This window comes from Lepidochelys kempii, chromosome 6 (assembly GCF_965140265.1).
Source record: "Lepidochelys kempii isolate rLepKem1 chromosome 6, rLepKem1.hap2, whole genome shotgun sequence".
In the NCBI taxonomy this organism is placed as follows: Eukaryota; Metazoa; Chordata; order Testudines; family Cheloniidae; genus Lepidochelys; species Lepidochelys kempii.
The window spans coordinates 77251770-77268328 of NC_133261.1; the positions used below are offsets into that span (position 1 = coordinate 77251770).

A 16559-nucleotide genomic window follows, 5' to 3' on the forward strand; every position below is an offset into this window, starting at 1 on the left:
TGCAAAAATAAAAAATTGTATTTTTTAATACACCTAATACAAGTACTGTAGTGCAATCTCCTTATCAAGAAAGGAGAACTTACAAATGTAGAATTATGTACAAAAAATAACTGCATTCAAAAATAAAACAATGTAAAACTTTAGAACCTACAAGTCCACTCAGTCCGACTTCTTGTTCAGCCAATCAGACAGACAAGTTTGTCTACATTTTCAGGAGATAATGCTGCCCACTTCTTGTTTACAGTGTCACCTGAAAGTGAGAACAGGTGTTCACATGGCACTGTTGTAGCTGGTGTTGCAAGATATTTACAGATGTACTAAAGATTCATATGTCTCTTCATGTTTAACCACCATTCCAGAGGACATGCGTCCATGCTGATGATGGGTTCTGCTTGATAATGATCCAAAGCAGTGCAGACCGATGCATGTTTTCATCATCTGAGTCAGATGCCATCAGCAGAAGGTTGATTTTCTTTTTTGGTGGTTCAGGGTCTGTAGTTCCACATTGGAACGTTGCTCTTTTAAGATTTCTCAAAAGCATGCTCCATACCCCATCCTCTCAGATTTTGGAAGGCACTTCAGATTCTTAAACCTTGGGTCAAGTGCTGTAGCTATCTTTAGAAATCTCACATCGGTACCTTCTTTGCGTTTTGTCAAATCTGCAGTGAAAGTGTTCTTAAAAACGAACAACATGCTGGGTTATCGTTGGAGACTGCTATAACATGAAATATATGGCAGAATGCAGGTAAAACACAAAGCAGTAGACATACAATGCTCCCCAAAGGAGTTCAGTCACAAATTTAATTAATGCATTACTTTTTAACGAGCATCATCAGCATGGAAGCATGTCCTCTGAAATGGTGACCAAAGCATTTAGGAGCATATGAATGTTTAGCATTTCTGGCATGTAAATACCTTACAATGCTGGCTACAAAAGTGCCATGTGAATGTCTGTTCCCGCTTTCAGGAGACACTGTAAATAAGGATACCATCTGATCCTACGAGATGTGGCCAGAATCAACTCCTCCCTACTGGCACCATGGCAGAAGATCAACGCCTTGAACACCCTCCTGATCCCCTGTATCTCATTTGTCCTGAGGGGATCTGCTGTGGCGAAGGTACCACTGAACAAGGCAGAGAACATCATCCAGCAGCTCGTGAAGAAGTGGATGTTTCTTCCCCAGAGGGCCAGCAATGAACTGGTGTACATCTTGCACAGGCAGGACGGTGCCAACATCCCTCGAATGGGTGATCTATGCGATGTTGCCATGATCACTCATGCCTTCCGCCTTCTGATGTGCCCGGACACCACGGGTGAGGAACATTGCAGAGTGCTTTAAAGGATGCCGTCAAGAAGCAAATTGCCAGGACCCCCTCCAACCAAGATGTCGCCACCTACCTGAGCGGCTCGCTGGAAGGTAAATTTGGAAGAGACAGGGGAGACTTTGCTTCGCTCTGGACTCGTGCCCGCAATGCTACGCAATGACTGGAGAAGCGTATCGGCTGCCACTGGACACGGTGCAAGGAATGCCAGAAGCTGGGAGTCCTGGTGCCACAGATGAAGAATACAGCTCACACTATCATCACTCTGAGAGCTAGAACCATGCTGGAGAGGACCCTGAAGGATGCCATCCACTGCCAATATGTGGAAAACCTGAAACGGAAGCTGGACTAGGGCAAGGCATTCAAGGTGACGTGCAAGTGGGACGCCAACAACCACTTCCTCCCCGGGGGCAGCTTCACCTGATTTGCCGATTGGAGGTTCATCCACAGGGCCAGGCTCAACTGCATACCACTGAATGGAACTGTCCACCACGGGAATCAGGACAAGCGATGCAGGAAGTGTGGCTATGCCAACAGATGCTACCCCATGTCCTGTGTAACTGCAAGCTCCATTCAAGAGCTTTGCAGCTGCGACACCACACCATCCAAGATAGCCTGGCCAGAGCCATCCCGCCACCTGTTGGGGAAGGTTGCTATAAACTCCATCATCCCCAGACCCGACAGCCAACTGCGAGTGAACATAGTCATCACCAAGGAGGACTGGAATATCATCACGGTGGACGTCACAGTGCCGTTCGAGAACAGGACCCCGGCCTTCCACAATGCCCGATCTTGAAAGGTAGAGAAATATCCCCCTCTGGGCAAAACCTTGAGAGCTAGGGGTTACCAGAGCAGACACACGCACTGATCGCTGGAGCCTGAGGCGCATGGGACCCCAGTATGAGTGAGTGCTGAGAGAATGCGGAATCGGTCAATGCTACCCTCGGCTGATGTGGCAACTCATGGTATCAGACGCTATCAAGTAGTCGAAGGACATCTACATAGACCACATCACTGGACATTGGTAATACCAGGAGGGATGATCTGGAGTGCTGATGAGAAGCGCAGTCAGGAAAGTAACAAATACTTTCCTCATGGATTGTATTTTCTAAATGGACAACCAACCTAATTCTCAATTACTGAGGGACAATCTCCACTCATGGATACATTTTGCTTTCCACAACCAAATCTCTGTACAACTTTTCATGAGTTATGTACTCAAGTATTCGGATACTAATATCTAAACTGTATTGTTAAATCTATTCACCTAAATTTGGGTTATTGCTGATTATGTACTCTGGGTAGCATATGACTTAAAAAACTAACTTTGTATTTGTGAATAATCTAAGCACTATACCCAGATATACAGACACTCTTTCCCCAACCTATGTATTATATACTTCTTAAACATTAGCTTTAATAAAATTTTTGTATCTGGCATGTAAATACCTTGCAGTGCTGGCTACAAAAGTGCCGTGCGAATGTCTGTTCTTGCTTTCAGGCAACATTGTAAGTAAGAAGAGGGCAGCATTATCTCCTGTAAATGTAAACTAACTAGTTTCTCTTAGCGATTGGCTGAACAAGAAGTAGAACTGAGTGGACTTGTAGGCCCTAAAGTTTTACACTGTTTTGTTTTTCAGTACAGTTATGTAACAAAAAAACAAAAACAAACTACATTTGTAAGTTGCACTTTCATGATAAATAGATTGCACTACGGTGAATTGAACAATACTGTTTATCATTTTTAAAGTGCACATATTTGTAGTAAAAATATAAAGTGAGCACTGTTCACTTTATATTCTGTGTTGTAATTGAAATCAATTTATTTGAAAATGTAGAAAAAACATCCAAAATATTTCATAAATTTCAATTGGTATTCTATTAACAGTGCAATTAAAACTGCGATTAATCACCATTAATTTTTTAAATCACAATACATTTTTTAAGTTACTCGTGTGAGTTAACTGCAATTAATCAACAGCCCTAAAAAAAGAAAAAAAATCACCAAATTTGAGGGGTTTATTTTGTTTTTTTAATTCTGACCCTTTTGACCTCCCAGCCTGTCAAGAGTCGCATCTCTTAGCCCCCAGGCCAAGTAGAATCTTACAGCCAGCCCTTTAGTGCCCAGTCCCTTAATCTGTGACCAATTTGATATTCTGGTGTGACAAAATCCATTCCATCCTCCGGGGCAGAGGTGACATGAGCATTTCACCGATTATTATTATTCCAGTTGCACCTAGGAGCCCCAGTCATGGACCAGGACTCTGTTGTGCTAGATACTGTCTGAACATTGTAATGTTTAATTGGGAGGTGGGAGTAATAGCCTCCATACAACAGCTGTGTCTCCTATAACGTCTAGCATCCTCCCCTTCTAGCTCAGTATTTTCCCTCTCAAAACCTAGCAGTTCAAATGCTGCCTTGATCTCTCCTCCACCTTACTCACCCTAAAGTCAAGGACTGGATCCTGTGTTTGCAAGTCAATTTTCCCTGGCTGAAGGTGCTAGGGTGAGTTTAACCCAGTCTGCTTTTAAAGCAAGAAAGTGTAGATACCGTTAAGAGGCAACTGAATAGTCTTTCAAATTATTGTCAGATGAACATCCATCTGGCCAGGATGAAAACTGTTTGTGTTTCAAGACGAAGAGATTCATTAGATTTTCAGATGTATAACACATTGTTCACATTGACTGAATGGGGAACCATTATCAAATGTAATTCAACTAAATATCAGAAACTTGTATAACTGAAGGTATTTATGTGCAACATCTACTCAGAGCTCTTCAAGAATACATATTCTTGTAAAATAACTTATGTAGTCTATTGTACACTGAAGCCTTAGCTGACCGAACAAAAATAGCATGTGTACTTTGCATTCAAGTATATGGTAATAAATGTACATTTACCCCATCAAAGCAATTGAAATTGTTAAATATAAAGTGTATGTAGCTTTTATTTAACAAAAAAGTTTTAAAAGTCCAGTTGAAATGACTTGTAAAACTCTAATTTTAAATTCTTGTTTTGAACTTGGGTCTTGGGCTGGTATCTCTATTGTTGGGTAAACCAAGCAGAGATGTAAGCTAAGATGATTTGTAGGTCCAATGCTATTTTACTGACTGTAAATACATGTACAGTATGTAAAGATAATTGTTATGCATGTGACTTTTTAATCAGTAGCTGTGAACTCCGTGCAGCTTCCGTTACTCATACACTAAACTTGAACTATCCAGAATAACTGATAAGCATAATAAATTGCATGTCTGGGCTCAACAAAGTAATCCCAACTGAACTTGGACCATGCTTGCAAACTTGCTTTGCCCTCTCCCTTTCATATTTCTTTTTTTCTTTATGAAAAGAAAAAAGGCAAGGGAAGTGCTCTACAAGTTTGACTAAGATGGCTTTCAATTTTAAATCAGTGGATACTACAATATAAAGCATCTGTGCTTTCTTACATCTGTAGATACTGAATGAACCAGATATATGTTGCATCTATTGTCACATATTTGGAGATTATCCAGCAAATTAAATAAAGCCTGAAGAACCTGGCTATCTGCTTAAAAGAACCCTGTCAACTAATTTTAGGGCTAAAATGATAAAAATCTGATTTCATATAATAGAAGATTAATAGAAATACATTTTAAAATTAAAGAGTTCTCTGAAGTTATGTGAATCTAACCACAAAGCCATTGTACCTAAAGCAAGAGAACCAAAAAGTAAAACTGACACAAAACAAAAGTGAAATTTATCAGCTTAACCTATTTCTCCAAATTAAGTGAAATGCTACGGTAACTTTTTATAACATACACAGCAAAAAAAATGTATTTTTTTCAACTTTTCCACTTGTGACAACCAAAGGCATTAATCACAGGAAGAATGTATAATAAATAAATAAATAAATTTACAATCTCTTTAAATTACAATTTGGCAGATATCCCATGGGATTTTCATGCACACACGGGATTTATCCAGGCCCAGTGCAATAAACTAGCATTAGTGGTCCAAATTGTGTGTTTGGAATGAGATTTGCAGATCCTGTCTGAACCAGCATTTCTGTCCTGTAAACCACATCCAGAATCAGGGCTTCATGTAAGGAAAGGTTTTTGCAATCTCAGTTTTATTTTTCTCTTAACTCCATCTCAACTTCTCCTTTTCCCTTCTTCTATCATTTTGGTGCATGCAGTATTGTCATAAGGATATCAAAAGAGCCTAAATATGAGTCATATGTCAAAATGTCATAGATCAGAGATAAAGCTAATCAAATCTCTCCTGTTTAAGTTTAAGGACTGGCTAGACTGCCTCTCCCCACTTTTCCACATCAAGCAAAAATATTCATCGTAGTTAAATATTAAAATCCAGTCAATCAGCTGCCATTTTGGCTCTGCTATACCTGTGTCTTGATTGTCAGCTGCTTCAAACTACATTAATCATCCCAGCAAACACAAAAAAAATGGGGGAGGTGAAACTTTGGGGTAGAAATTAGATATCAGCCTGTGTACTGTACACTCAGTGGTTGTACAAGGATTATTTTAGTGACTGGGAGAGATCCATTTACAGGGGAGTGCCCAAGATAGGTATGATTGTTTCACCTATATTGAAAATATTCAACCAAAAGATAAGTAGCGAAAATCTGGAAATTTCAGGGCATTAATAGTAGTTTCAGGTACTATATCTGCCCGTTAAGTCCCTGTTAAGTGAATATTTGCAGTTTTATATTAATATTTTCCTATTTTTATATCCTCTTGCACTGTGACCCATACCAACAGCAGAAACTGACTAAATGGGGGAAAAGAACTGACTACACAAAAGTGAAAAGCACAAAGTAAATAAACGGGAAAAAAACGTTATAAATTTTTCATTTCTAGTCATTGTAGGCCTTGTTGAGACTAGAGACAAGGGTGAGTTTTTAGAAATGTGTTAGCTGACATTAGAATTGGATGCTGTCTAGAAACTAGTTTAGATAGGTTTTAACGCCTTTAAAATTGTGTTAACATATCATGACTTATCCAATTTAAAAACACCCACTTCTTTCCCTAGTGTAGCTAAGGCATTAAGATTAAAAAAATAGAAAACACAACAGAGAAAAAGGTTTAGAGAAGCATAATTTGGTTTTTTGGTTTTTTTTTTAAGTGGATGGTGTCCCTGTAAAGGAAATACTGCTTATCCTTAGATTTCTAGTCTAATCATTTGAAGTGTTGATTGGTTAGTACTGGTACAAGAACAAACTAGGACTAACATTTATTTCTGTTTGCCTAACATAGAAGAGTCACGTGTAATTACTGTAAAGTAACTTATGTGTGTTGGAAAATGCAAAGAAAACGTTGCAATAGTAGCAATCTGCATTAATGTTTCTGTAAATTTGTTCGACATCTGTAGTGGTGGTAATTTGTAGAATGCTGCCTGAAGATAAATGTTAAAGACAACTGACCAAGTGTACAGATTGTAAAGATTTTTTTACATATAAGTAAGTTTTCTTTGTGTAATATTTATATTATAAAAGTTGCTAAAAACAACTAATTAATGCCTATTGTAATTTTTTTTGTCCCATAAGCATCCAAAGCCTTTTTCTCTGGCAGACTTGCCTGATGCCTAAAATACATCCAACAAGATCTCTACTCTGGAATCAGCATCTCTGCATGATGAACTAGGTGCATCAGGATATTTCTTTCACCACTTCCATTCCCATTCATCTTCCTTCAGTCTAATATCTGACACACATATGGAGGACAGATTGACATCTGAATGGTCTTTTCCATTTTTAACTACTACAATCCTTACTTTTGAACTCTGCCTCTCTTTACTCATGCAAGTTACTATGTTTTCTCAAAAGCTGTTACTTCTGAAACTCCGCAGTTGGCCAAGACTTTTGCCACACTCATCTTCCAGGCACGAAGGCTTTGTCTTCATTGACACAAAGCCTTTTTTTCCTCCAGCAAGATAACTGATGCACATTAATTATCTCACTGTAAAATCCTACGTAGAGACAAAAGTTTGGAGTGTTTGCTGAGGCAGCTAGGTGAGGTTGCACCATATCCCACTTATGATTGACCTCACCTAGTTTATCTTAACAGTAAAACTAAAGAGCCTTGCTTCCATTATGCTTTCACAGGATAGATAAAGCTTATTAGTTATTCCATTGGGGGTGGACGGACGACTATACAAACATGCTATGCTTTCATCTTTATGTTCAAAACTGTCTCCTTTTCAAGGACAGAACTTGAGACAAATTAAACATTATGCCATTTTGACTAGTACAGTAGCCTGCCTAGAAATGTGTTAATGTATTCATCCCACCAATCCTTGTGAGGCTTTTATTTTTCATAAAATACTTTGAAAAGCACATCACACCCAGCTCAATTAAAATTAGGGGCTACCAGACCAAGCAGAACTGTCTCAAGAATTCAAAATGGCAGGCCTCAAGATATTTCTTTTCTTCCCATTAACTCAAAGTTAGTTCTTCCATTCTTGCAAGCTACCAATGGGAGACCATTCTTTAAAGTACAGAAGCAATGTATGACAGATCTCAACCACACTGTATAAAAGACGCAAACAAACTTTAAATACAGTACTTTAATAGCTGTGAACACTGAAAAATAAAGTGTTTTCTTAAATCCTGAAAATAATTTTTTCTCCACTCTCAAACAACCCTCCCTCCCCCTACATTTTGGATGGATGATCACTAAATGAGAACGTTTTAAAAAAATCAAATGTTCACAAACATATACAACAAAATCCACATTACCCTCCCAAAACACAAGCTGTATTTACTCAAAACCAAAGTCTTAAATTCATTGTTCAGGACAGAAACATAAAAAAAGAGATTGTGAGATCAGGTTTAAATCAAATCTATTTTTAGAAGATTTTATTGCATCTTTTGAAAGTTAAAAACATACAGAGAACAGGGGAGACAATAATGTCATCTCTGAAGTGTACATACTTGTTCATTTTATTGTTTTTACTTTCTTAACTCTTCAGATTTAAGAAAAAAAACCACACCAAATTTATTTCACTTTTATTTTAGATCTGGTCTACATGCTGAAGGTGCACGGATATAACTAAAGGTGTGATGTTGCACCGATTTAGTTAAACTGGTACGACTTTGTGTGGCCACTCTTACATGGGTTTAAACTTGATTTATGTCTGTTTAGCATCTCCCCATCAATCCTGTCACAGGCATGCTAAGCTAGTTCAAATCCAATGTAAGAGTGGCTACAGACAGCTATGCCTGTTTAACTAAAAACCAGTAAGATATTTCACCTTTATTTAAACTGTTGCAACTATAGCATATAGACAAGCCCTTAGATTATCCTAGCCTCGGCCTCTTGGTGCTATTCAGATGTCACTTGTAGCAGAAGTCACCAAAACACTACTTTGGGACAAACAGGCAGAATTTCAGCTTAGGGACTGTATAGGAGAGAAAGGGAAACTGTTCCCTTCCTTTCCTTTCCCTCCTGGCTCTTCTTCTACAGAGCCAGCTTGGGAACAGCAGAGTTCTGTATTGAACTTCTGTCCCCATCCTGACCAAAGTATCTGACAGGACAGAGCTAAGCTAAACATACCTGGAAACACTGCTCTCCACACTCCCTACCTCCTTCTCTCCCTAATGCAGCAGGAGGCTGTCAGTGGCTCCCCTCTTACACAAGAAGCATGTGTAGGAGAGGAGCTGGTGGTGATGTTGTGTAGCACCAGTAGCTGAGAGAAACAGTCAGCTGACAGCTACAATAGGCCAGGAGCTGCTGATGGTTAGCTAACTTTCCTAATTCTATGAACAGCTTTTTCAAAATAGTGCCCTTTGTTTGCTCATGACCTCCTTCATGTAGGATTCAAAAGGTTTTCTGCTCACACGACAGTTCAGTGCACAGTCATCTTACTCAGCCTTCTGGGGCTTATGTGCTACAGAAGACCATGTAAGTGACCGACTGACTAGGTGCGATGGTTGGGGAAATTTTCCATCATGGGTAACAGGGTCTGATTTTAAAGTAAGTTTCATAGAATGCCACTTTTAGCAGATCATTTTCATTTTACCTATCAAGGTTCATCACAAATCAGCTTTTACAATGTAAGTTTTTGGCTTTGAAATATTTTTATACATTATATATAAATACAGCATAGCTTTGTTTTGCTGACCATGGAATAGCATGGATTCAATACATCACTTGGAAACAATGAAGCTTTTTTGTTTTAAATTTTTTAGAATATTTTAGATTAATTTCTGAAGTTACCTTTTTTTCAATTGTCCCATACAGAGGACTGAAAGAAGACAAGATGCTGGAACCAGCATTCTACAGTCCTTTTAAAGCATATAAAAATAAGCATGGCCTACAAAGCCAAATTCCCCCTAAATCACTTCCTGTATTCTGGGTATGACAGGCAATAATTAAAGAGATCTGAACATAAAACACTGAAAAAGGAAAATTCATTGTTTCTATTCACTTTTCTGAAGTCTGTTATTTAAAAAACTAAACTGTTTAAGAATACACACGTGAGCAGTGCAAAACGAGGACTACTTTAAGACATCACATTTCTGTATAAAATAAATGTTCAGTTGACTAACAGGATTCAATGATAATATCAGGGATCAAATGCAGTGATTCATTAATGAAGAGATCATAATTAATTTTCCTATCATAACACTAATCCATTGCTAATATACACACCTCCTGCTACCAGTAAAATTACAACCACGTTTTGTCAGTTGTTAGTATTTACAATGTTGTTGTTAGTATCTTCTGTAACCTCCTCCTCCTCCCCTTCCACCATATGGATCTCCATAGCCACCTCTACCACTGTAACCTCCCCTTCCCCCATAGTCTCCCCGTCCTTGGAAACCACCTCTCCCACCACCACTGAAGCCACCACCTCCTCCTCTGCCACCTCCTCCCCCCCAACCACCCCTCCCACCACCACCACCACCTCCTCCTCCCCCCCAACCACCCCTCCCACCACCTTCTTGTCTCTTCTGCCAAGGGGGCATTTCAGGAGGTGGTGGTTCAATCTCAGTTGGTCTGCCTCCACGGTCTGGCACTCTCCCCATCAGGACCTGTGTAGAGAAATACACAATGCTTATGTTTACATAACAATAAGGCTGCTGAAAGGATACAGAAGTAATCTTGTGGATTAAGAGCACCTGCCTACTCATCACAGGGAATGCAATCCTACCCAGAGCAATCTGTGGGAGTTCGGACTTCCAGGTTATCATCCCATGTCTGCCAGACTTCCCATGTGACAATAGACAGCCTCTCAGAGTCAGTTTTCCATCAGTACCACCAGCTAGCTACTGCCTAGGGTGCTCAGGGTTAATTGTTTATAGTGAGCTTTGAGATTTTTTTTAAATCACAGGTGCTACATAAGGGCGATCAATGCTCATGGCCCCTTAATCCTTATATTATGATGCTGTTTAAATTCAACCAGAATGGCAAACATCAGTTCAAATCCCATCAGAAAATACCGCACGAACAGCTACAGTGGGTAGCATATATAATCTGACAAAACGGGTAACCATATGCAACTATAAAATGTTCATTGCTTTCTTTTCAATCAGGCATTACTGATGCAGTGTAGAGAACTGAAAAAGCAACCCAGTCCATAATGCAATGCTATAGTAGCACCTTCAAGTGAAAAGTGGTGTCTTGAGATTCACTTGACATGAACTGATGTATAAAGAAAACATTATTTGGAAAAAAATAGTCACACAGCATGTCATTCTAACATGAAGAGACACTGTACTCTAGTCAGCTTACTTCTAAGCTGTCATGCAGAAAGACATGACAGTTTTAGTTACCCAAGTACCCTGTTGATAATTTTCTTGTTTTCAGAGGTTCCCTCTCACCCCACCATAATGTATACCAACATGCAAGCTACTCAGATCACTCTCAGTCAAAATAGCATTAACAGGTATACTGGATACTAAATTAGTATTTACAAAAACAAGGAAGCATGTGTCAAGTAAACCCCTGGATTCCAGTTGGCCACTCATGTGATGTCCTGGGATCACTCTCATGACAAAGGGATATACCAGTTTTGTTTGACATACAACCCTTGGGTCTTACTCTTTCATTACTATTCAGGACACTGCCTGATCCAAATCTAATGTCTCCTCTTGTTTCCATCTCACTCTCGTTCTGCTGCTTCTCAGTTTCTTGCTCTTTTGACCCACGCACACTTCATGATCTAACCGAACCACCCACTTCCCAAGTATTCCAAAGCCAACCCTCCCCTAAGTCTGCCTGTGTCCAACCTGCAATACCCATCCCTTTCAACTGGCTCCTACACCCTGCAATTACTACCGTATTCCATTTGCACCCCATTCCATCTGCTTCTACTTTCCAAACCCTCAGCAATCTGCCCCCTTTGCTCCATCCATCACTGCAATTAACATAAAATAGGAATCCTGAGCAAGATTCCAACTTACCCCTAAAATAAATAAGAAACATGGGGACTGTAGTGGTGATTATGTATTCCTTCTAAAAAGTCTTTGGAAGTTTGTAGATCGGTAGTTAAGAAGTAATTTGTTTCATCTTCATTTGAGTAATTATGAAAAAAATTATAATGAACTAGTAACATTGTTTGTAGTTATTGAGTTTCATCATTCATATGTAGCTATCACATTTACATAGGTAAACCACAATATTTTTTTTTTAATTTTGTAGTAAGAATTTCATTCCCATAGACGCCTGTTGTGCCTAGTTTCAACAAAAAGTTTTAAATTTATCAATGAGTTATAAATCTCAGAACATTAGGCCATAATGAAAACCCTTTTAAATCCTTAGCTGTTATGGTATGCATAATATTTCTGTGATGGAAGGAATTACAAAACCCTGATATTTAGTAGTATAAGGCCTTCATCCTAGAAACACTTAAGCATATGCTTAACTTCAGACAAATGTAAAGTTAAGCATGTGCATAATTGGGGCCCATTGTTGTAAATAAAGTTCCAAGAATAAATAATACATTTGGACATATTGGCTAATACATTTAGCTACAAGTCCTGAAATAGACTATAAACCCTATGGAGATCCCTTTACAGCTTTGGGGCTTTACACTATTAAAAAAAACACTTGTCACTATTAAAATGAACCAAAGATCTATCAGCAATAAATATGTACAAAAAATAACATTCCCCAGATAATCCTGTTTCTAATTAGGCAGTAGAATTAGATGTTAATGAAATAAAATGGTGGGAAAAAACTGTCAGAAATAAATGACAAAGTCATTTTAAATGAGAAGCAGGTGGGGGAAAACCATCCAAAGCTGGATTTAGCAAGGTATAAAAAAACCCCTAAAGATTAATATTTTCAATAGCAAGCTATTTTCTGATTAAAGTTCATGTCATTTTATGATTTTGGAGAGCAGTTAAAAGTGAGAATCTTTTTTCCATTATGTTTTAATTACAGGAGTATGGTATATGGTTCAAATAACTCATTTGCATGTAATTATGACCATAATATTTCTTAACCATGGAGACCACTTTCATTAAATAGTTACACAAATTGTGACAAGCATATTGATCCTCAACTGCGATTTCAAAATATCAGACAATTTACATTGATCAGGCAAGTGCCTCAATAATATGAAGCCTCAGTTCCTCACATTCCCAATTTCAAGTTCTGCTGGTTGAGCAATCTGGAAATTCACTTCATTTCACTAGTTCATTAAAAGAATAATCTCAGCAAAGTTTCTCCTACTCAAGAAATAATGTACACTAACATCTCTTGTGACTTGAATCCCTGTTAGTGAAGCTACAATTAGCACTGATGACCAATGACAAATTCAGTTTTTCTCTGAGGTCCTCCTTGCAAGAAAATGTTTGGATGCTCTTCAGATTTCTCAAGATTCCTTGCAGGGCTGCACAAATCCACTTTGACAGTCTCTACTGACTAGCAAATCCAGGGAATCAAAAAGTGATATCTGATCATTTTTTTCTTAAAGTATCCAGGCTTGCCATTTCTACAATTTTCAGAGTAACAGCCGTGTTAGTCTGTATTCGCAAAAAGAAAAGGAGTACTTGTGGCACCTTAGAGACTAACCAATTTATTTGAGCATGAGCTTTCATGAGCTACAGCTCACTTCATCGGATGCAGCATCGGATGCATCCGATGAAGTGAGCTGTAGCTCATGAAAGCTCATGCTCAAATAAATTGGTTAGTCTCTAAGGTGCCACAAGTACTCCTTTTCTTTTTGCATTTCTAAAATGGGTTTCTTCTGCTCTGTAGCTTCAAAAAAGCAGGCCCAAACCTGTTAGCTTCCAGGGAAGGCTAGGCTGCCTCTTTGAGAAATCTGCCCAATGAAGCGGCTTCCGAAATTGGAAAATGTGTAAGGATTCTTATGAGAGACAAGGTGGCTGAGGTAATATCTTTTGTTGGACCAACTTCTGTCGGTGCGAGAAACAAGCTTTCAAATTTACACAGAGCTCTTCTTCAGGTCTGGAAAACTTACTCAGGCCAGGTCTACATTTCAGACCTATATCGGTATGACTATGTCACTCAGGGACGTGAAAAATCACACTCCTGAGCAACATAATTATACTTACCTAACCGCTGTGTAGATAGCACTATGTCAATGGGAGAGCTTCTCCAGTTGAGACAGCTACCAGCTCTTGGGGAGGTGGATTAACAATGCCAGTGGGAGAAACTCTCCTGTCAGCATGGTAATGTCTTCACTAAAGTACTACAGGAGCTCAGCTGCACACCGCTGCAGCACTGTACATGAAGACAAGCCCTGAGTAAGTTTCCCAGACCTGAAGAAGAGCTCTGTGTAAGTTCAAAAGCTTCTCTCTCACAGCAACAGAAGTTGGTCCAACAAAAGATATTACCTCACCCACCTCGTTTCGCTAATATCCTGGGACCGACACGGCTACAACAGCAAGGATTCTTGTGACATTTATGGCCATTTCCTGCAATATTCTGGAGAAATCTTATTGAAGTTTAAAGTACTTTAGGAGTTCGTTGTATTAAAAATACAGCTGGTTTATGTATTACTGTGGGGCTGTATGAATATCTTTAAGAGGAAGACAGGATTAAGGTGATCTCTAGGAAGTACTGTGAGCTTCAAAAAACTATGCTGAACAATGTAGCAGACACAAATGATCTTTTGGGACAATATGTCTGAAGTGGAATTCCTAGGAAATACTTAGAGGAAGGGACTGTAAACTCCCATCTACATATTCAGCCTTTGGAACTTCACCTTGAGGGACCTTTGGGCTGCTGATCACCTGTTACCTGACAAAAGAGACACGGGAAGTAGTCTGTGCAACAAGGTGGATCCTGGCAAGTTGATACTACGGACCCCGCTGTCCACTTCCTGACTCCCAGCTTCGTCCCCAGTTCCTGCCTTCAATGCTGCCCTGTTTCCGGCTCCTGTCCTTTGTCTTGTTCCAGGCCCTGAACACTGTCGGCCTGGTGACTGACTGCTCCGGCTCAGACCCTAGACTATGGCTCTTTGACTTCCAACTCAGCAGTGTCCCTTGGCTTCAGCTCCTGTTTTTTGTATGACCTCGGTTTCCACTTTTGGCTCAGACACCTGGCTCCTGATTCTGGACCTACCCCTTGGCCTCGGGTTCCTGACCACCAGGCCAAACCACCCACAACTCGGTCGCTGGGCAGAAGGTCCTGGTGGACGCAGCTGTCTATGGAGGGCAGCCCGGAGCCTGCGCTACAGCCTCCTCAGGGGAGGACGACGAAGAGGCCAAGGGGGGCGGGTGTCTCCTCCGCACCCCTAGAAGTGGGTCGACTGGCCGAGGCTTCCGGCACTCTTGGTTCAGATGTGGCCGATCAGGAAGCTCCAGACTGCTCACTTTGGGCTTGCTGGTATGCCCACAGGGTCCAAAACGGCCACTGAGTGGGTCCTTACCAGTGCGCCTGCCATGGGCCTGCCCCCACATCAGGGCGTCCACGGTCTGACCGGCACCACTCCCACTCCGAATACCGAGACCCCATCTCCGAGCCTGAGGAACGGGATCAGGACCACAAGGGCCAGGGAGGTTCCGAGCGCACCTGCTCTGGCGAACGGCGCCAAGAAGCTGGAGAGCGGCATCCTAAGGCTGGGGAGTGGTGTCATGACCTGGAGCAGTGCTGAGATGGTGAACTGCGGCAAGATCGGTGCTGAGTCTGGGACCTACTCCACGAAGGCGACAGCTGTACAGAGCGGTGCCACGTTCAGGAGCGGTGCTGGAAGTCTGACCGGTGCCATGAGTGCGACCAGTGCTGGGACTCCGAGCAGTGCCAGGACCTTGAACGGTGCCGAGGTTCAACCCACGGTCAGATCAATGCTGGCTTGCCTCGAGACTGTGCCACACGCTGAGGCACCGGACGCTTGTTGTGGAGAAGAGGAGACCCCTATGCTGTCATGGCAACGAGGTCCCTCGCAGCCGCAAAGGTGTCAGGGGTGGACGGCAGCTGTACTTCCACAATGCTGTGGGTCGGGGTGTCCAATGGCATTGGACTCAACGGCTCCCCTTGCGGGGCTGAAGTCGGCAGTGCCGCGTCCACAGCCTTTGCCCCCGGGCGCTCCTCTCTGCAGGGGTGGCTCTACCAGTTTTGCTGCCCCAAGCAGTCACCACCGAATTGCTGCTGCACCCGAAAGAGCGTCGGAGCTGCTGCCGAATTGCCGCTGCGGGACACGGACTGCCGCCCCATTCTGAATGCCACCCCAAGCACCTGCTTGGAAAGCTGGTGCCTGGAGCCGGCCCTGCCTCTTTGGGACGCGCCCAATTGGCCAGCTCCAGTGGGGTGGGCCTCCATGCAGGAGAGCCGCTCTTCTCCTGCTTCTGGAGCGGCCGATCTCAGCTGGAGTCCATCCATGGTGCCGCTTCCACCACTGCCACCGGGGCGCAGAGCACCGAAGAACTCAGTGCCGGGTCCTGCTGCACCGAAGGAGGCTGGGGTCTAAGCAGCTCCTTAAGAGGTGGCACTTAAGATGAAAGTCCCGCTCCTTTTTGGTCCTAGGATGAAACCCCTTACAGATCCTGCACTTTTTGGCTTGGTGAGGCTCCCCCAGACACTTCACACAAGAGTCGTGGAGGTCGCCCGTTGGCATGGGCTTGTCGCAGGATATGCAGGGTTTAAATCCCGGGGATTTGGGCACGAGAGCCCTCCCAAAGGAAAGCAATCGGAGCAGAGGGAAACCCCCAACCCAACTGCTACTAACTACAACAAAATCAAAAAAGAAACTACAAAAAAGAACTACAATTAGAATCAAGCTAAGGAAATGTAAGAACTTGCTAAGCAAGACGCCACAGTTCCAATGAC

General features: G+C 41.5%; 2 protein-coding genes across 3 annotated transcripts in view; one reads left to right on the forward strand and one right to left on the reverse strand.

The window, feature by feature from the left end:
• Window positions 1-3082, forward strand: part of RASGRP1 (RAS guanyl releasing protein 1) — a 77604-nt gene extending 74522 nt beyond the window's left edge. Inside the window, exon 18 of the transcript XR_012159476.1 lies at window positions 968-3082. The gene's annotated coding sequence lies outside the window, so the exon portion shown is untranslated. The remainder of the gene's footprint in view (window positions 1-967) is intronic.
• A 4787-nt stretch (window positions 3083-7869) lies between these two features.
• FAM98B (family with sequence similarity 98 member B) overlaps window positions 7870-16559 on the reverse strand; it is a 46990-nt gene continuing 38300 nt past the window's right edge. For both annotated transcript variants that reach the window (XM_073348853.1, XM_073348852.1), the window contains one exon: window positions 7870-10354. In XM_073348853.1, coding sequence (XP_073204954.1) covers window positions 10034-10354 — 321 coding nt within the window. In that variant the 3' untranslated portion in view covers window positions 7870-10033. The remainder of the gene's footprint in view (window positions 10355-16559) is intronic.